At 35.7% G+C, this 21,952-nt stretch overlaps 1 protein-coding gene across 1 annotated transcript; it reads left to right on the plus strand.

Moving 5' to 3' along the window:
- Positions 1–1,213: 1,213 nt before the first annotated feature.
- LOC105779054 (uncharacterized) lies at positions 1,214–3,686 on the plus strand. Its single transcript, XM_012602804.1, has 6 exons — positions 1,214–1,472; positions 1,587–1,818; positions 2,156–2,256; positions 2,321–2,652; positions 3,136–3,360; positions 3,513–3,686. The coding sequence occupies exons 1-6, from the start codon at positions 1,214–1,216 to the stop codon at positions 3,684–3,686; spliced, it is 1,323 nt and encodes a 440-aa protein (XP_012458258.1).
- The last annotated feature ends 18,266 nt before the right edge of the window (positions 3,687–21,952 follow it).

A 21,952-nucleotide genomic window follows, 5' to 3' on the forward strand; every position in this document is an offset into this window, starting at 1 on the left:
ACAGGATATTTTTGTATCTGTATTTTGTATGTATGTTTGGGATGGGAATTGAATATGTGGAGGATGTGATTTGCATGGCGACCTTCGCCTATATTCTGGCAGCTTGGCTACATATTATCTAATATGTGTCATAATGACATGATATGGTGTGTAGGGATGCGTGGGTGTTCTTAATCCCACATGGTGGGATGGGATGGTCAGAGTTGGTGTGTAGAGGATGGGGGTAGGATTCTATATATCTGTTCTGTATATCTGATTCTGTTATCTGTATTTGTAAATGACTTAAGTTCGAATCTGAATCTGAATCTGACTGTGTATGTGATATCTGTTTGAATAGCATGTCTATTTCTGTTAGGTTACACACTGAGTTTACGAAAACTCACATCTGTTTGTCTGTTCTATTCACGTAATCCACTGACTTAGGCGGATCCATGTGTCGGAGCCTCACGGTGACCACGAGTTCGTAACTATTTAAGATTTTGATTTTTATTTGATTTAAGGTTTTTTTTGGAGTGTTGTAATAATTGGACTCTACGAACTCTTTGGTTTAATTTTGGGTTCTGGATTTTCATTTTAACATTTCATTTGTGACAGATATTTAAAAACGTAGTTTTTACTAAAATAAAGGTTTTCCAAAAATACAAATAGGATTTCCAAAAATAACGCTTTCTATGACTTCCGCTATAAATTAAGTTTTGACAAATAAATTAATTAATAACACTTTCGATAATAGATATAAACGAATATGAGTTATAAAACCAGAATAATTTATCATAACGACTAAGTTTTCAAAATCCTACTTTGTGACGTCTTCGTATTCGACCATAATGTTTAGGCGAGTTTAGGGTGTTGCATTTAGTGGTATCAGAGTAGGGATGCAAAAATTGGCTGTGAAATTTTGAGTTCCAAAATTGTGTTTCAAAAAGAATTGATTTTGAAATAATTTGGATAATTTTGAGAAAGTATGTGGTACACCGAGTCTCCAGCGTCGATCCTTTAAGTATTTCTGAACTTAGATAGAATACCCTGGAAACACTGTAGTTACCACTGTAGAATACCCTGGAAACACTGTAGAGGCCGCAGGGGGGCTCGAGTTGAGTCTTCCTTTTTGGGCAGTATGCTGAATTTAGACACGAGTGAGACACCAGTTTCGTCTGCTAATGAGACTGGTTCTTAAAGCCGCTCGGCTGGGGACAACGCACTGTCCCAAGCTATGTTGAGGGTGTCGGAGAGGGTCGCTAGACCCCATTCTGGATCTGGGGGACATGGGTCGGTAACTGAACGACTTCAGTCCAATAGAGCTGAGCTGTGTAAGGGTGTCTCTGGAGTTGCCCCTACTGTGGATGAGTATTGGTTGGAGGACACCAAGAGGATTATAAATGATATAGACTATACTCCCGAGTATAAACTAAAGGCTGCAGTCTCTTTGCTTCGCGATGAGGCGTATCAGTGGTGGTTGTCGGTTGAGGAGGGTACTCAACCAGATCGTCTAAACTGGGACTATTTTAAGACTGCTTTCTAGGGGAAGTATGTGGGGGCGAGCTATGTTGATTCTCGTAGGCTTGAGTTCATATATCTCACGCAAGGTGATAAATATGTGGCCGAGTACGAGGTTGAGTTTCTGAGGTTGAGTTGCTATGATCGAGGCATGGTGGCATCTGAGTATAAGAAATGTGTCTGTTTTGAGGAGAACTTGAGGGATAATCTGAGGGTACTGATTGCTCCGCAGAGGGAACGAGAGTTCGCAGTTCTGGTAGATAGGGCAAAGATCGTTGAAGAGGTTAAGCACGTGGAGCACCAAAATAGGGACCAAGAGAGGTAAGAATAAGAGGGATTCAGAGTCCTCTGGTTCTATTCAGAGGCCTAAGAAATGGGCCAGACCTGATGGGCCTATTAGAGTCGGGGTTCCTATTGCTTCTACTGGGATTTAGCCATCTGGTAATTGTGGTAGGCGCCATCCGGGCGAGTGATGGAGGAGGTTGATGGCTTGTCTAAGGTGTGGGTCCTTAGAGCACCGTATTAGAGAGTGTCGACAATGGGCTGATCAGATGCAAGCTTCAGGACTGGGTTTTGTACAGCCTCAGAGGGCAGTTCAGCAGCCACCTAGGGGCTGTGGACCAGATAGGGGTGGTAATGGTATGGGCTGAACGCATAGAGCACCGGCCAAAGGTGTTAATCAGGCTGAGGTGAGGCAGCCTGCTCTGGTTTTTGCTGCTCAATGCCGAGAGGATAGAGATGCTCCTGATGTTATCACAGGTACATTTTTTTTATGTCCCTTATATTGCTCTGATAGACATAGGTTCTACGCATTCCTATGTAGCTAGTACTATTTTTGAAAACTTTGGGATCTTTGTTGAGTGTACTTCCAGTGAGATTACTGTACTGAGTAAATTGGGGCAATCTCTTGGGGTTAGTAGACTTTATAGGAATGTACTATTGGAAGTAAAAGGGGTTGTGTTTTTGGCAAATTTGATGGAGCTACCATTTGGTGAATTCGACTTTATTTTGGGTATGAACTGGTTAGTTGAGCACCGAGTTAGCTTTGATTGTGTGACTAAGAGGGTTGTTCTAAGGACCGAGAATGATAAGGAGGAGGTGGTGGTGATTGAAGGGCGTCGAGATTATCTGTCTAATGTGATTTCTGCTATTGTGGTTGAAAAATTTGTTTAGAAAGGGTGTAAGGCATACTTGGCCTACGTCAGTGTTTAAGTTTCTGGGGATTTTTCTGTAAGGGATATCAGTATAGTGAGGGATTTCTTGGATGTCTTTCCTGAGGAGTTAACGGGTTTACCTCTGAATTGAGAAGTTGAGTTCGACATTGAGCTTCTACCGGGTATAGCTCCAATGTCCATTGCTTATTACCGAATGGCACCAAATGAGCTTACAGAGCTTAAGGCTCAACTTTAAGAGCTTTTAGATCGTGGTTTCATCCACCCTAGTGTGTCTCCGTGGAGGGCACCGGTTTTGTTTATAAAGAAAAATGATAGTACCATGATGATGTGCATCGACTATCGGTAGTTGAATAAACTGACTGTGAAGAATAAGTATCCACTTCCGAGGATCGATGACTTGTTTGATTAGTTCCGAGGGGCTTCAGTGTTCTCAAAAATAGATCTTCGTTCTGGTTATCATCAGCTTAGAGTTAAGGAGGTGGATGTTCATAAGGCAGTGTTTAGGACTCATTATGGGCACTACGAGGTCTTAGTCATGCCCTTCGATTTGACGAATTCTCCGGCTGCATTCATGGATTTGATGAACCGAGTGTTTCAGCCGTATCTGGATCAGTTTGTCATGGTCTTCATTGACGATATTCTGGTGTACTCTAAGACTGAGGACAAGCATGATAAGCATCTTAGAGTAGTACTTCTGATACTCCGAGAGAAATAGCTCTACGCTAAGTTGAGCAAGTATGAGTTCTAGTTGCGAGAGGTAACTTTTCTGGGAGCGTGATTTCTGTCGAGGGGATCTGAGTTGATCCTAGGAAAATTGAGGTTGTGCTTGATTGGAAACAGCCTAAGAATGTATCTAAGATTTGTAGTTTTCTGGGTCTTGCGGGATATTATCGACGGTTTGTCGAGGGGTTCTCACTGATTGCAGCTCCTTTGACTAAGCTTCTGTGCAAAGGTGTTCCTTTTGTCTGGACTGATGTGCAACAATTGAACTTCGAGAAGCTCAAGTCTATCTGACTCAGGCTCCTGTTCTGATATAGCCTGAATCTGGTAAAGAGTTTGTGGTGTATAGTGATGTGTCGCACATCGGTTTAGGATTTGTACTGATGCAAAATGGTAAGGTTGTGGCTTATGCGTCTCTTTAGCTTAAGTCACACGAGAGGAATTATCTGATGCATGATCTCGATTTAGTTGCTGTGGTATTTGCGTTAAAAATCTGGATTCACTATTTGTATTGTGAGAGGTGTATTATCTACACTGATCACAAAAGCCTCAAGTACCTCCTTACTTAGAAGGAGTTAAATCTTAGACAGCATCGATGGATTGAGCCGCTCAAAGATTATGACTGCACGATAGAATATCATCCTGGTAAGGCCAATGTAGTGGCCGATGCTCTTAGTCGTAGAATAATGACTGATTTGAGAGTGATGTTCGCTCGTCTTAGTCTGTTTGATGATGGAGGTCTGTTAGCCGAGTTGCAAGTTAAGCTGACTTGGATTGTTTAGATTCGGGATAAGCAGTTAGGGGTGAGTCTTTGGTTCAATGATTTCATCAGGTTGAGAGTGGTAGTACTTTGGATTTTGGGTTAAATACAGATGGGGTTCTGTGTTTTCAAGGTTGGGTTTGTGTACCGAATGATTCTGAGGGAGGTGCATAGTAGCCCTTATGCTAAGCATCCCGGTGGTAATAAGATGTATCAGGATATCTGTGAACTGTATTGGTGGCCGGGTTTGAAACATGAAGTTACAGATTTTGTTGCTCGTTGTCTGACGTGCCAGCAAGTTAAGGTTGAGCACCAATTACCTTCGGGTTTGTTACAACCTGTTAAGATTCCCTTATGGAAATGGGAACGAGTACGATAGACTTCGTTAGTGGGTTGCCCTAAACACCCACTAAGAAGGATTTTGTTTGGGCCATCGTGGATCGATTGACCAGGTCTGCTCATTTTATTCTAGTTCGGACAGACTACTCTTTGTAGAAGTTAGCGAAGCTCTATATCTCCGAAATTATGAGACTATATGGGGTTCCTATTTTGATAATTTCTAATAGAGATCTTTGTTTCACTTCTTGATTTTGGAAGAAACTGCATGAGGCTCTAGGTTAGAGATTAGACTTCAGTACTATTTTCCATCCTCAAACCGATGGTTAATCTGAGCGGATGATTCAGATACTGGAGGATATGTTTCAGAGTTGAGTGATAGATTTCTAAGGTAGTTGGGAGGATTTTCTACCGTTAGCTGAGTTCGCCTACAATAACAGTTTCCAATCTAGCATCTAGATGGCACCTTATGAAGACTTGCATGGCCGTAAGTGTTGTACCCTGCTATGTTGGACTAAGTTGGGTGAGCGTCGAGTTTTGGGTCTTGAGTTGGTTTCTGAGATTGAAGATAAGGTTACACTTATTCAGGATCGTCTGAAGGCGGCTTCTGATAGAAAAAAGTCTTATGCAGATTTGAAGAGAAGAGATATCGGGTAATCAGTGGGTGACCTCGTATTTCTTAAGGTTTCTCTGTGGAAGAAAGTTCTAAGATTTGGTCGTAAGGGCAAGTTGAGCCCTAGGTTTATTGGGTCGTATCAGATTCTGAAACGTGTGGGACCAGTTGCTTATCAATTGGAGTTAACTTTAGAGCTAGACCGTATCCACGATGTGTTGTACGTCTCAATGTTGAAGCAGTATCAGTTTGATCCATCTCATATTGTCTCTGTCAAGGAGATCGAGGTTTGACCGAATTTGACTTTTGAGGAGGAGCCAGTTCAAATTTTGGAACGTGATATTAAGGTTCTGAGAAGGAAGTCCATCTCATATTAAGGACTCAATGCATCAGTAGTATCCTCATCTGTTCGGATCAGGTAAATTTCGAGGTCGAAATTTCTTTTAGGGGGTAGAGTTGTAATGCCCTGTTTAATTTATTTATGTTTCTGTAAATTTTGACACAAGTGTGTATCTGCTTCAGTGGCTAAGTGTTCTGGGTATGTGTGAGAGGTATCGGGTTCAAGTCTCTCTTTTGCCAAATTTTTTTATTTTAGATTCAAGCCTTATCTTTGTTGAGTGGGCTTGTAGAAAATTGTTTGTTAACTTACATCAAAATAAGCCTGCTGGTTCGAGTGGTAAGGAGTCAGTGTGTTGGAGGTCCTGTGTTCGAATCCTTACGTGAGCGAGGGTGTTAATTTTTGCTCTGTTGACTGATAGAGTTTTGGTAAAGCTAAAATTCTAAGGTGGTTGCGAGTTAGTGGGTTAGTGGGAGAAAAATAAGGGATGTGTTATCAAGTATGTTGTAGGTTGCATACTGTATTTTTTATAGAATTTTTCTCTCTCTTCCAGAAAAGAAATTTTAACGTTCTTTTCTTCTCCTTTTGGGTTCTCTGCCAATTTTCTTTATTTTCTTCTTTTCCAATTCTATCATATTCTCTTTTGCGTAATTCATCATGTCTTGATATTTCGGTGTTCTTTGTACATAACTGGTAAGTGTGGTAAGTGTGGTTATTATTTTGGGTTAATGAATCTTTGGTTAATGGGGTTCGTTTTGTGTTTAGAAGAAGATTAAGAGGCTGGGGGATTCCAATCGGTGCTATAGTTGTGCGAAATCACCGTTGTTCATTCGAAGGTAAGGTTTCTTATGGATTAAAGGATTGTCCGTTTCAAGATAGTTCGGTTTGGTATCGATTTAAGCGACTATTTTGGTGATTTATTGGTCAATTTTAGGTGCTGGTGGTCTCAGGAATGTTTTCGCATCAAAACTGAACTAGGTGTGTTCCTAAAACACAGAAAATCGAGCTTTAGCGAAAGCTAAAAAATGTTAATGTCGACGCTACACGGGCGTGTGCTTGGCCGTGTGGTTGGCTATGTGTGAGACACGATCGTGTGTTTCACGAGGGCATGGTCGTGCGCAAGATACGACCGTGTGGTAGTGTGAGTGTGGCTGTATGGGCCAGACGGGCTGGCCAAGTTCGGCATGTGGGCCACACGAGCTTCTGGTTTTTGGGCCAAGCTATGTGGGTTTCACGGGCAAGGCCAATCTGGGTGTATGGGCCACACAAGCTTGTGGGCCCACACGCGTATATGGGCCCAAAATTCTGAAAATTTCCCTAGGGTCGTTCCGATAGACCGTAGGCCTATCGTAAGGTCGGTAATGGCTAACCAAACCCTAAATTATGTGATCTGATATTCTGATAGTTTGCTTTGAGTAGGACACTGTTATGCATGCCTAACTAATATGTTAAATATATTTATATGTTATCCGAATATGAGCATGAAATCATGATATTTCTGTATATGTATTTTGTATATATGTTTGGGATGAGAATTGAATATGTGGGGAAATGATCTGTATGGCAATCTTCGTCTATATTCTGGCAGCTTGGCTTCATATTATCTTATATGTGTCGTAATGACACAATATGGTGTGTAAGGATGGGTGGGTGTTTTTAACCCCACATGGTGTGATGGGATGGTCGGAGTTGGTGTGTAAAGGATGGGGATAGGATTCTGTATATCTGTTATGCATATCTGATCCTGTTATCCATATCTGTAAAGGACTTAAGTCTGAATCTGAATCTTACTATGTATGTGATATTTGTTTGAATAGCATGCTTATTTCTATTGGGTTACACACTGAGTTAACGAAAAATCACATCTGTTTGTCTGTTCTATTCAGGTAATCCACGAACTTAGGTGGATCGGTGTGACGGAGCCTTACGGTGACCATGAGTTCGTAGCTGTTTAAGATTTTGATTTTTATTTAATTTAAGGTTTTTTCAGGGATTTTTGTAATAATTGGACTCTACGAACTGTTTGGTTTAATTTGGGTTTTGGATTTTTGTTTTAACATTTTATTTGCGACTGATATTTAAAAACGTGATTTTTTACTAAAACAAAGGTTTTTCAAAAATATGAATGGGATTTCCAAAAATAACGTTTTCTATGACTTTCGTTGTAAATTACGCGTTGACAAATAAATTAATTAAATAACACTTTCGATAATAGATATAAACGAATATGAGTTATAAAACTGGAATGATTTATTGTAACGACTCAGTTTTCAAAACCCTTCTTCGTGACATCTCCAGATTCGGCCATAATGTTTGGGTCGAATTTGGGGTGTTACATATAAAGCATAGTTTAATTGTATAAAATTTGACAAAAAGACTTATCCTCTATTAATTACTTAGGAGTAAAACAATTTGACACAAAATTAAAAGAAAAAAAATAGAGGTCTTAAAGTAACAAATGCAAGAAGGCTAGTATAAAATAAATTTACTGTAAAAAAAGAACATGTATGAATGTAATTTACACTACAGTCAATCATAGTAAACCCCTGAAACCTGTAATTTTAACATCTGCCGCACCTATTGAATATGTCCTTTTAATAACATGATAGAGGAAAAGTCGTTTTACAGGATATAAGAGGTTGTTGAACTTGAGATTATTGGATAAATCTATTCTAATGTATAATACAAAAGTTCATTTTGACACTTACAGTCATAGTTGGTCCATCCGGTCCGTTGATTCACCGAATCATATACAAAGATTTTGTCTTTTAGAACAAGATCTGCAAAAGAAAACGAGGAATATTTATGGCCTAGTACATTATGCAGGCAAAAATCATCCAGTTAAGTGACATATAAAGGATTAAAATTTCAAGCACAAAGCTAAACTTACGCATACAAGTAACAAATTGTCTCCATCGTAACTTTCTGAAAATTAAACACATTAGAAATCCCAAAATACATGAAGTCTCCAAACAAGTATAACGTAATTGATCTGAACATTCTATGTAGTGAAAATACCTCCTAAAATTGTTATCCTTTGACCCTGAATTTTCTAAAAGCCTAATATACAAAATGAAATAAAATGCTCGACTTTTTTTAAAATTTTTCTCGTGAAACAAATGGAAAAAACTTACCGATTGGTTGCGGCAGAAGAGTTTCGATGGTGATACAGTAGAGGGAATAGTCAACAGAGATGCAGCATAGGGGACAGTCGACGGCGATGTAGCTAAGGAGACAGTCGATAGTGATGCAGTAGATGGTCGGGGAAAGATTTGGAGATTTTGATTTGGGGAATAAATTTAGGGATTTGGGGAAAATTTTTAGGGAAAAAATAAGGGATTTTGGGGATATGAGTTGGGATAAAACTGAGTAGAGCAAAAAATCACTGTTTCATTTAAAATAAAATGATACTTTGCGGCATTTTTCTCATAGCCCTGTTAATGCTTGACCTTTTGTGGCGTTTTTCTCATAGCGCCGCTAATGCTTGACTTTTTGCGGCATTTTTCTCATAAATGCCGCTAATGCTTGACCTTTTGTGGCGTTTTTCTCATAAACGCCGCTACTTTACCTATTACGATGTTTTTCCATTAGCGCCACTAATGTATAATATTTGCGGCATTTTTCGTCCAAACGCCACTAAAAACGCCTCTAAAACCTTAAATTCTTGTAGTGTGAGCTTGAGCGACTAACAACTTCATTGCTGGTCTGGGGTGTTTAAATTAGTGCCTAACACAATAAAATAATAAAAATATATAGCTAAAACACCAATAATTAACCCCAATTTATCCAGCCAAAAAACCCTTAACAACAGATACGATACTACCCAATAACCTACGAACAATCGTACTTACGCTTCCCAATTCGTTAGATCTAGTTGTCGAATGATTAAGATTGAATTTTCATAAATCATACATGATTAAAGGCTGATTAGAAAGTCGTTTATTAGATTAAAACCTTGCTGAAAATAAGTGGTAAAAATAATAAAAATCGGCAGCCCCTAATGGTAGATTTAGGAGCGACACATCACCAAAATTGGCTACGAAGAGACTATTTTGAGGAACACCAAAAATATTTGTTTAAAGGTTGATAAGGGAATATTTTAGGCTTGAAAGTAAATAAAAAAAATCTAGGTTGGAACAGCAGCATACTTTACTAAATAAAACTCAAATCGATAGTCACAAAAAGGAAGATTTTTGGGCGACAACCACCACTAACAGTGACAATTTTGGGGACAGCTTTGGGCAACCCAAGTGGAGTGTTTTAAAGGCTGAAAAATGACCATTTACATCAGTAACCAAAACCAAAATTCCAAATCTAAAATGGTGAATTTTTATTCTAAAAAATTAAGAAGAAAAATGGAAGAATAAGACACTTACTTGTGACATATCTAAGGGCCGACAATGTTGAACCTTGTGGCAACTATAGAGGTATTCTTTCAAGTGATAAAAATATCATATTTAAGGTTGGAAAATTAATGGAAAACTATCACAATGAAGAGAAGGAAAATGGTGCAAAAAGCCACTGCTAATGATGAAAATATGGGTGACAAAAAAGGGTTTTGGGCAGCGGCACAGTGAGGGAAAAGAGAAGAAAAATTGAAGAGGAAGAGAAGAGAGGAAAAGGATGAGGGGGCTAGGGTTGGAAAAATAATGACTAAAGGATGAAAAGTTAATGAAAAAGTGATATTTATACCTAGGTTACAAGGTATGGGCGGCACAAAAGTTGGGGGAAGGAGAAATTTTTTTAAGTTAAGCTATTTTGCAAGGGAAAGAATTCAAACTCAAGACTTTGATCTTTTGCACCGACTTCTCATTTTTCTTTTAACCACTGGTTCACTTACTCATCTTTGAAAGAATTCTACATTATTTTAAGAAAAAGTTTTGGATAACATTCCCCCCTTAAAGAAATTTAGGCCTCAAAATTTACCTGAATCAAATAGGTGAGAATACTAAAGCTAAATTAAGTCTTTTGGCTCTCAAGTATCCTATTCAAAGCCATGATTCCTCCAACTAACTTTAACCAAAGGAATTTGCTTCCTCCTCAAATCCTTAACCTCATGGTCTAAAATTCAGATAGGCTTCTCCTTAAATGATAAATTTGGTCTAACCTCGATCTCCTTAACTTAAACAACATGAGGGGGTCAAATCAATACTGTCTCAACACCGAAACATGGAACATATCGTGAATGTGATCCAACTTAGTAAACAATTCATGTTGATATGTAATAGGACCAACCCTCTTAAGCAACCGATAATGTCCAATAAATCTAGGGCTCAAGTTGCTTTTCTAACCAAATCTTAAAACCTTGTTCCATGGAGAAACCTTAAGAAAAACCCAATCCCTTACACTGAATTCTATGTCCATGTGTTTTAAATCAATATGCGAAATTTGTCTATTCGAAGTTACCATTAATCTGTCTTGAATTAACCAAATTTTATCTTCATTCTTCGAAAGCAATTCTGGGCCCAATAACTTTTTCTCACCCAACTCAGTACAACAGAAAGGCAAGTGGCACTTACGACCATAAAGAGCCTCATAAGATGCCATTTGGATATTAGACTGGAAGCTACTATTATAGGTGAACTCTGCCACCGGTAGATGCTCCTCCCAACTACCCTGAAAATCTATCACACAACTCATTAGCATATCTTCTAAAATATTAATGATTCTCTCTCACTGACCATCAGACTGCAAATGAAAAGTCGTTTTGAAGTCTAACCGAGTACCCAAAACCTTGTGTAATTTCTTCCAGAATCGAGATGTAAAGCGGGGATCTCGATCTGAAATAATTGATATTGGCACACCGTGCAATCTCTCTATCTTGGAAATATAAAGCTTAGCTAGCTGTTGAAAAGAATAATTAGTACAAACCAGGATAAAATGAACGTTCTTAGTCAATCTATCCACTATGACCCAGATAGAATCTTTCTTAGTAGGTGTTAAAGGCAACCCACTAACAAAGTCCATAGTCACCCTCACCTACTTCCACTGCGGAATATGATTTAGTTGTAGTAACTCAAATGGAAACTGAGGCTCAGCCTTGTTGGCAAGTCAAACATTTCGACACCAACTCAATTACCTCACATTTAATGTCCGACCACAAATACATTTCCCTTAAGTCACAATACATCTTAGTACTACCATGATGCATAGCATAAGGGCTGCTATATGCTTCCTGTAGTATAGATTGCCTTAAACTCTGATCACTCAGTACATAGTACCTACCTCTAAAACACAAAATACCATCAAAATTAGTCTTGAAGTCCTCAGTCCACCCATCCTCAACCTGTTTAAATTGAGGTGCTAAAGATTCATCCATACTCTGCTTATCTCTGATTTTCTAAACCCAAATAGGCTTTACTTGCAACTCAGCCAAGACACCCTCGTCATCAAATAGACTCAAACGAGCAAACATAGCCCTCAAGCCAGACATTTCCCTTCTAGTCAAAGCGTGTGCCACTAGATTAGTTTTCATAAGGTGATACTCTATAGTGAAATCATAGTCTTTTAATAATTCAATCATGAGTAGGATAACAACAGCCGTGTAAATAATATACTTTTCACCATACAAGCAGTGTCTCTAGATTTTAAGAGTGAAAAAAAAAACAACCGCCAACTCTAAATCATGAGTAGGATAATTACTTTCATGTGGCCTATACTGTCTCGAGGCATAAGCTACTACCTTACCAGACTGCATTAAAACACATCCAGGCCTAACACGTGAAGCATCACTGAACACAACATAATCTTTACCAGATTCTGGCTGAATTAGAATGGGAGCTTCAGTCAACAAAGATTTTAGTTTCTTAAAGTTATCCTACTACTCTTTTTTCCCACTAAAATAAAGTATCCTTCCTTAATAGCTTAGTCAATGGGGCTGTTATCAAGGAAAAACCTTCAACAAACCTTTGATAGTATTATAAACTCTAAATTATATAGATTTTTATAGTTGTCTATGACACCATTCTACTTAAAAAGTATACAATTTTATGCTTTTATGTATTAAGTTTTTGCATAATATAATTATTTCATGTTATATAATAATTTACTTTATTTAACTTTTGTAGTGGGACCATGGAACTAATAAAGTTGAGAAGCTTATTTATTAATTATACATGGACATGAGCTCTATTTCACCTTTGTTGGATGAAAAAGATAAAAAAAAATTAGGTCAAGAGAAGGTGACTTTGATCAAACCAAAGTTGATTAAATTGAAGAGCAAGTCTGGCAATTATTTGGGTCACAAAACTGTCCAAGTAAGGGGGAAAGAAGCCTAATTTGGAAAGGGCATATGAGCAGCCCAAAATTTATCTTTTGGAAAATTTATTTAGAGGTCCTTACACTTGTAAAAAAATTAAAAAAAAGTGCCTAACAAACACCCAAGAAATCGTCCAACCCTTGCTTGATTCATGTATGAAATCAAGCATGAATCAAGCAACCATCAACCTCTCTCTCCACATTTCATGCCCGGCCAAGTGAAATAGATATTTAAGGGATGGTTCGGCTATTTTTAGCAAACCTCTAAGCATCCCTTCAAGTTTAAATTGGCCTTCCCTTTCATAACATCCAGCATCGCTCACTTCACATTCTATCATATTTTTTCTCAACTCCTTTCCTCTCCCTCTCACGTATAAACCATCCATTTTCCCCTTCCATTTAGCTACCAATTCCTTGAGAAAATTCTCTCTTGGCTAGCCACCTTGAAGAGCATTTCACAAAGGAGCAATTATGAGGACTAAAGGAAGCCGCCGCAATCAATTTCCAGAAGATTGTCGAAACTATTCAGAGTTTCTTCTTCCTTAATATTTATTATTGTTCAACATGTTTGCAATTTGCTTTGTTTTCTTTTCGTTAATGATGATAACCTAATTTTTTTATCTAGAATGATTATATTAATTTGATGAAGTTCATTTGATTTATGTTCATGATGTTCTGTGTTTCAATCGATCATGCTTTTAATTAAAATCATGCATGTATTTCATTCATTATAATGTGATTAAATGCATTAGAATTAGTCGATCAATTCTAGCCAGATGGCGATTAATGTACGCAACAATTGAAAGGTGCATGCTTAATTTAGATCCTACCTCGATTAAAGTAAAGGTTCATAATAACTCGAGATAGCTCTATTACATTGCATAATTTTTAGATTTATGTGATTAAAGTGTTTCAAACCTAACCCGTCCCTATTACTTCACATAAACTCTAAGAAACCCTTAGTTAAATATGATCATAGTAGTATGCATGTTTTTCTAAGTAAAAGATTTTGAAATAACTTAATAACAGTTTTAAAGTTAATGAAAGATCGAGTTGCAATGGAAAATTTTCTGGAACACTGTGAACATGATGAAAATGGACCAAGTCAAATGTTGTTTACTCTAGCCTATTCATGTTATTGTTGTTAAAGCTTGTGACTTTGTTGCTAAACCCATCTAATACATTTTAATTATTCATCACACCTAGGTTAATTTGCATTTAGGATAATTTTGCATATAGTTATTTATTTTTACATAAACAACACGAAATTGTCGTGTTTTTCTCATGAATTTGTAAAACTTTAATTTTGCAAAATATTAATTAATATATACAGTCCCTGTAGAGACGATAACTCTTTTACTTACTTATTACTTCATAAAAACTGTATACACATGCATAAACATACGTGTTACAAGTTTTTGGCACTGTTGACGGGGACTGTTGATTTAATCATTATTTGTGAAATTATTTCTTGCAATTTGGTTTATTTATTTTTATTTTTATTTAATTAATTTTTTATTCTTTATTCTTTATTTTTTGTGATTTATTTTCTAGTGTTTATGAGCATAGATCGAATCATTGATTTACTTCTTGTAGTCCCTAAAATCGAGAAGACATTTTAGAAAAAGAAGATGTGAAAGATTAGCCCAAAGACAAGCCGCAAAAATGGACCTTGAAAATCAAAACGATGTTCAAGGAAATGGAGTTGTTACTGCTCGTAATCCAATACTTATTGCTAATGATAGGGATCGAGCTATAAGGCAATATGCTATGCCATTTTTTAATGAGTTAAATTTGGGAATTAGGAGACTGGAGGTTGAGGCAATGCAATTTGAATTGAAGCTTGTAATGTTTCAAATGCTTTAAACAATGGACCAATTTAGTGGAATGCCTATAGTAGATCCACACCTTCACTTTTGTCTATTTATGGAAGTGAGCGGTTCCTTTAAGATAGTTGGTGTAACTGAAGATGCATTGAGATTGAAGTTGGTTCTATACTTGTTACGAGATCAAGCACAAGCATGGCTTAATTCGTTGTCACCACATTCAATTTCAACTTTATAAGAATTGGCCGAATGCTTTTTGGTAAAGTCTTTCCCACCTAGAAAAAATGCTTTGTTGCGGAATAAGACCACCACTTCTCAATAGATGGATGATGAGTCCCTATACGAGGCATGAGAAAGATTCAAGGAGTTACTTCGTAGATGCCCCAACTATGAGCTTCCACATTTCATCTAGTTGGAGAAATTTTATAACAGTCTTAATGGTTGGTGGTAGATGCTTCTGCGAATGGTGCTCTTTTGTCGAAGTCTTATAACGAGGCTTACAAGATGAATTAGAGAATAACCAATAACAACTACTAGCGATTGACAAATTGAGCATCTTCAGAAAGACGAGTAGTTAGAATGCATGAAGTAGATGCCCTTACTTCACTATTAGCTCAGGTATCTTCTATCTCTTCAATGATGAAACAGTTTACTACTAGCAGTTTTAATCATGTTGCAATTTAGCCACCGAGTCAATTCGATGTTATTTCCTGTGTTTATTATGAGGATGGTCATTCTTTCAAGAATTGTCCATCAAATCCTGAGTCTGTTAATAATGTAGGAAATTAACACCAAAATAGAAGTGGACAATGACCACAGTCCAACTTCTATAAACCTTCATGGCAAAACCATCCAAAATTTTCTTGGAGTAACCAAGGAAATGGACCAAAAAACACTTACATACAGCATAGACCAAGTCAACCTCAAGGGTTCAATCAACAAATTCAGAAACAACCACAAGTTTAACCACCATCTCAAGGGTTCAATCAACAAGTTGAAAAATAACTACAAGCTAAACCATCCAAAACTAAGCGACAACACTGAAAAATTTAGAGAACTAAATGGGTCAGTTAGCTAAGAAGCTTCGTAATAGACCGCTAAAAGCCTTGTCGAGTGATACAAAAAAATCCAAGGAATTTGGGTAAGGAAAATTGAAAGTAGTTTCTTTACGAAGTGGTATGACTTTGGAACCCAATGAAGTTGTGGTTGAAGATGAACCTATTGAGAAGGAGGAAATTCAATGAATAGCTGAAATCCCTGCACCAGAAGAGCCAAAACTTACAAATCCTGATGAGGTAAAATCTAAACTAATGAATTATGATAAGCTAACACCTTCATTAGATGCAAATTTATTTACTTAGAAAAGTTGTCCAGTCCAAGCCAAAGTTCCATCAGCTCAATATCCTCAAAGACTCTAGCAACATAAGAAAAAACAAGAGGTGCAATTCAAGAAGCTTTTGGATGTTCTAAAGCAACTTCACATCAATATCCTGTTGGTGGAGGCCTTATCAAAAACCCGAATAATGTTTTCAAGCCAAAACTCTATTTTTTCTGGATCATAATCTATATTAGCCCTGAAATCCTCAGCCCCTTACTTTCAGATTTTATTAACTGGAGGTTTACTTAATCTTACCAAATCAACACCTTGTGGAGCTACGGGGACTAATTGAGGAATAGGAGGGGTGGAGGAGGTTGAACATTCAGGTTTGCTCGAACAAATTCTGTATACCAATTATTCATCATATGAAGAAAGGCTTCTCTAGCCTCATCCTGACTTTGTGTTACGTGTCTACTTTCCTCAGGCGCGGTCCCTTGCACGGGGGCTGGCACATTACTTTCTACATCATCCATTATAGCTCGGTCGGGTTCCATTTACTATAAAAAAAATAAGCACAATTTAAAATGTCAGAAATCATCACACTATCACAATATTTTTGTGGCATGTATAGATAGACTTTCACGCATATGTTTTTAGTCCGAGAATCGACTAAACCGTAGCTCTGATACCACTAAATGTAACACCCCTTACCCGAGTCCCTTGTCGGAACAGAGTGCAAGGTATTACTAGAACTCAAACACTTGTAATTGTTCCAATTGAGATACATCATTACTAATTTTTTTTACAAAAATTTTGACATAATTCCTTTTCATAACATTCAATCCCTCCTGCAAATTTTTGAAACAAAATTTCAAATAACTTCAATATTTCAACCAAACACGGTTATATGTTCAGACACAATTTATCCATCCACAACATTATAAATACTTTGTTAGTAGTTTTAAGAAAACAATTTATGAATTAATATACACCAACATTTTAAACCTAACAATATTTTATATATATATATTTATACCACATTACATTAAGTCATCAATACATGCCATATTTCAAAAGTATTGGTTGCAAAATACCCAAAAGATGATGATGATAGTGTGGATGATGTTCTGACTTCGTCCAATTTCTGAGCTGATTGATGTCACTATAAAACAAGGAAAAATAAAGAGGAGTAAGCATATAGCTTAGTAAGTAAACATATGACAAATAAACAAATTTCTAACATGATTTCATAGAAACATAATTTTATTCACACATAAATTTCATTGTTTGTTCAATTTCCAGCAAGCTGTTTTTCTGCATCATAGTCACTAATTAATTTTTATCTGGAGCTACAGGGCTCTAAATTAAGTTCCGTAAATTTTCCTTGAAACTATACTTGTATATAATTTTACCATAAAATTTTCAGAATATTTGGTTTATTGAATTAATACAGTTTATTCTTTAAACCTTCCTCTATTTCACTACTCAACAGCTCTGACCTCTATTTACTAAAATTCACCTAATTATTTGTAAAGAACTCAAAAAATGTTCTTGTTTGTTTCTCTTGAAAATAGACTCATTGAGAAATCCAAGCATGTAAATTAAAAGCCATAATTATTTTTTTTTACAATTTTTGGTGATTTTCCAAATTTGAAACAAGGGATTTCGAAATCAATTCTACCCTGTCTCACTAAAATTCAAATATTTCAAAATATCTAACTCTTTTTCTTGCTCTGTTTCTTTCATGTGAAAATAGACTCACTCAGATTCAATTTCATATATTATTCAGTCTCTAAATCAAGTTCCACCATTTATAGTGATTTTTCAAAGTTGCTCAATTGTTGTTGTTTAAATCTATTTTATTTCTAGATTTATTTTTTTGTAGTTTTGATATTTCATACCATCTTACACATGGGTCGATTAAATATCAAACTCAATATACATCACATAATCTTATCCATTTCATATGTACATTCACCTTTCCAATTTCCCTGTTAAACACTCAGAATATTATTCGTTACTCGGTGGATTCAGCACTTAACAACCAACTTAAATTCAGTGATACGGGGAATCAGCACATAGCAACCCCTTTCACAGTAAAAAATATGGTGGATTCAGCACTTAGCAACCACATTTATATTCAGTAATACGGGGAATCAGCACATAGCAACCCCTTTCACAGTCAATGATACGGTTGAATCAGCACTTAGCAACCACCTTTAAAGTCAATAATTCGAGGAATCAGCACTTAGCAACCCCTTTTTATTCAATGCTTTCTGGTTTATTCCGAGTGTTCATTCGGAAACCTTGTTTTTCAACATTTTACCACCTTTCTCAAACTTAAGCACATTTTTATGATCTACATCAAATATTTATTCTATATTCAATCAAATCTCAACAATATATTGAATAACATTAAAATAATGCATTAATTCACATGCATACTTACCTCGGTGCAAAATATTGCAATTTTGCAATTTACTCCACGATCTTTTCCTTTCCTCGATTGAGGTTGTCTTCTCATGTTTCTTGATCTATAATAGCAAATTTAGCTTATTTAGTATTCACATTTATTAAAACGGTCCTCAACTCAACTTTTTGCAAAAATTACGATATTGTCTCTAAACTTTTGCATATTTACACTTTTGTCTCAAAGCTCGAAAATTAAATTTCACTCCTTATTATTATGTTTTACAAGATGCTGAACACTTTTTCCTTCTATGGAAACATCAAATTCTCACTCTAACATGTAATTTTGAACGTTAAATATTTTTACCAATTATGTCAATTTACCCGTTTTCGCTTAAAATCGCTTAGCAAAAGTTGTTTAACATAATTTCTAGTTTCATATTCTACCATAAAACAGCAAAATAAACACATTTCACCTATGGGTATTTTTCCAAATATGAACCCTAACATGAATTAATGGTAGAATAAGCTAAACCGAGCTACGAGGATCTCAAAAATGCGAAGAACATTAAAAACGGGGCTAGGATGCACTTACTATGAACTTGAGAAAGTGAAGAAACCCTAGCTATGGCTTCCTTCAAATTTTGGCAGCAAGTTATGAAGATGAACATCATTTTTCCATCTTTTTCCCATTTTAATTCTATTTATTTACTAATGACTAAAATGCCATTACTTAAAAAAAAATCTATTTCACTAATCCTATGCCCATTTTTGTCCTTCAATTAAATAATAGTCTAATTACCACATAAGGAAATCCAATTTAAAATTTCATAAAAATTGGACACCTCTAACATGTAGAACTCAACTTTTGCACTTTTTACAATTTAGTCCTTTTGACTAAATTGAGTGCCCAAACGTCGAAATTTTCGAATGAAATTTTCACGAAATTCTTTCGTGAAATTGTAGACCATAAAAATATAATGATAATAATATTTTCCCTAGTCGAATTTGTGGTCCCGAAACCACTATTCTGACTAGGCCCAAAATCGGGCTGTTACAATAAAGATCACTCGACTTTGAAACAATTAAATTTGGATCTAATGTAAGCCGGTGAGAGAAGGATGTTACAACTTGATGAGTTGGAGGAGTTGAGTTTATTTTCATACGAGAATGCCAAGATATATAAATAAAAGACTAAACGATGGCAAGACAACCTATATAATCTCATGAATTTAGGGAAGGTCAAAATTTTTTTTTGTTTAATTCAAGGCTAAGGTTATTTCCTAGGAAGATCAAATCCCGATGGACTGGACCTTACACCATTCACAAAGTTTACCTATATGGAGTAGTTGAATTGCACGATAACAAGGGATGTACATTTAAGGTTAATGGTCAACGTCTAAACACTATTGGGATGGCGAAGTTGAGCGAGTTGAAACCTTGTTCAATTTAATAGACCCTTGATTTTTCATATTTTTATTTTTATTTTTAATAAATGGCATAGTTAGAAATTATTTTTCTTGAATTAGTACATTAAATTAATTCTGTCTAAGATTGGAACTTAAGCGGGACCATTTGTGACGCCTCTAACCTTTCCTCGGAATTTAATTTGATGTAATTTTTCGAGAAGAAAAATTTTCGAAGTAGCCCAAAAAGATTTTTTTATTTTTATTTTCAATTCCAATTTAATTTGTTTATGTTTAATAAGAGGGTCAAATTGGCTTAAGTATTAATCAGTTTATTTTGTTACGATTAGTTTAATTCTTATGTACAGTTTAGGCTTGAGGCCTAGAATCGTGACTACCTCTGTTCTACTATACAATTTAACTAATTGAACTAACTAATCTAGATAACAAATAATAGAATTTATCAAGCATCATACAAAAATTGTATAATTCAAAGAATTTATTACATAGTATAATGTCTTACTCAACCAATTGTCAATCATACAATGTTCAAGTACTATGCATAATTAAAACAAAAAAGATAAAACAAACACACATACATAAAAAGAATTGCCTAAACATGCAATATTTCTATGAATGCTCCCCCACACTTAAATTACACATTATCATCAATATGTATTCCTCAAAGAAAGATAAAAAGGTCAATGTATTTCCCTGAATACTGTGACCGTTCATTAAAGCTAGCTAGGGTCGTCCACCTTTGCGTTTAAGCTCGACTATGTAATGTAATTCTTGAATGGGTGGCCTACAGAGAAAAACTGTAACACCCTTAACCCGTAACCATTACCAAATTAAGGTTACAAAGTGTCACAACTAATAATTTAACAAACAAAGACTTTAAAACCATTCAACTACTAACTCGATAATTATAATTTAGAACATTTGTTAAGTGTGGCAAACCAACACAGTAATATCTTAAATCAAGTTTTTAAGATGTAAACATAAATCCCAAACACAAACTAAATCAAAATTTTAGAATTCAAAATAGTTAATAAAAATTCTTAGGTGGTATCGATACTAGAATGATACCTAATTAAAAAACGATACCAAAATATTTATACTATTTTCAAAACCAAAACAGGGTATCGATAATTAATTTATGGTATCGATACTTTATATATATGTATCGATACTTGATTAAAATTTGATACCATTTTAGCATTCTATTTTTCTCAAAACTTTTTCACAAAGCCAAGTATCGATACTAGATGACGAAGTATCGATACCTAAGTTTTAAATGGTAAAATATCAAGTTTAAAAACTCAATATGTACCATACACACCTACCATCACACAACATAGTGCTTAACTATTTATAACCCTACAAAAACAGATTCATTTACCACAAACAAGTTAATTCAACCATCCTATAATATCTAACCAATATATCATTCAAAGGCACCTCAAACCAAGTTCACTCATTCAAATGATCTAATCCAAATTTCACATAGCATTAATCATCTATTCATTTTTCATCGATCAAAATTTTTGGTCATAATAAAAACAGGCATAAAAGCTTACCAAAACAAAACACCATTACCAAATTTTAACCTTAAAGATTCATCTAACCAAAAGCTATCTTATATTCACATTCAAGATTCACCATTCAACTAGATGTAACATCTCAACACAAAATTTGATATATGAACAACAAAGAGCCTATATACATGCCACACCCCAAAACAAAAATACCAAAAGCTACCAAATGACTGGATAGTGTGAACTTCAGTTGATCCGTCCAGTCAATCCGCTACTTTGATAACTACAAAAGGATACATATAAAACTAGTAAGCTTAGGAAGCTTAGTAAGTTTATAACTTAAACCATCAAACTCAACTTACCTTAATTGATATCAAAGTATAAAGAGATAAATTTACAATTCCTGATAACCAAAAACACATTTGTAATTCACATTAGTTATTGTTCACATAATAGCATAAATCATGGTAATCCTCTTCTCAAATAGCTTGAAAATTTCATAACATCTTTTCATCAATATAAATATGCTCATATATATATATAAATAAGTAATTCATTTAACCTTTGACGCTTTCTAATATCTTGAATATGGATTAACATTCAAAACCATAAATCAACCATATTTTCCATTAACATTTAGTTCGATGAACTAAGTAACACCACTCAGACACACGGGTAACTACACTACACTAGAGGCATCATAGATGCATAATACGGGCATCAAAGTGCATACAAAGGCACGAATATGCAAGTAGAGGCA

This window comes from Gossypium raimondii, chromosome 4 (genome assembly GCF_025698545.1).
Source record: "Gossypium raimondii isolate GPD5lz chromosome 4, ASM2569854v1, whole genome shotgun sequence".
Lineage (NCBI taxonomy): Eukaryota > Viridiplantae > Streptophyta > Magnoliopsida > Malvales > Malvaceae > Gossypium > Gossypium raimondii.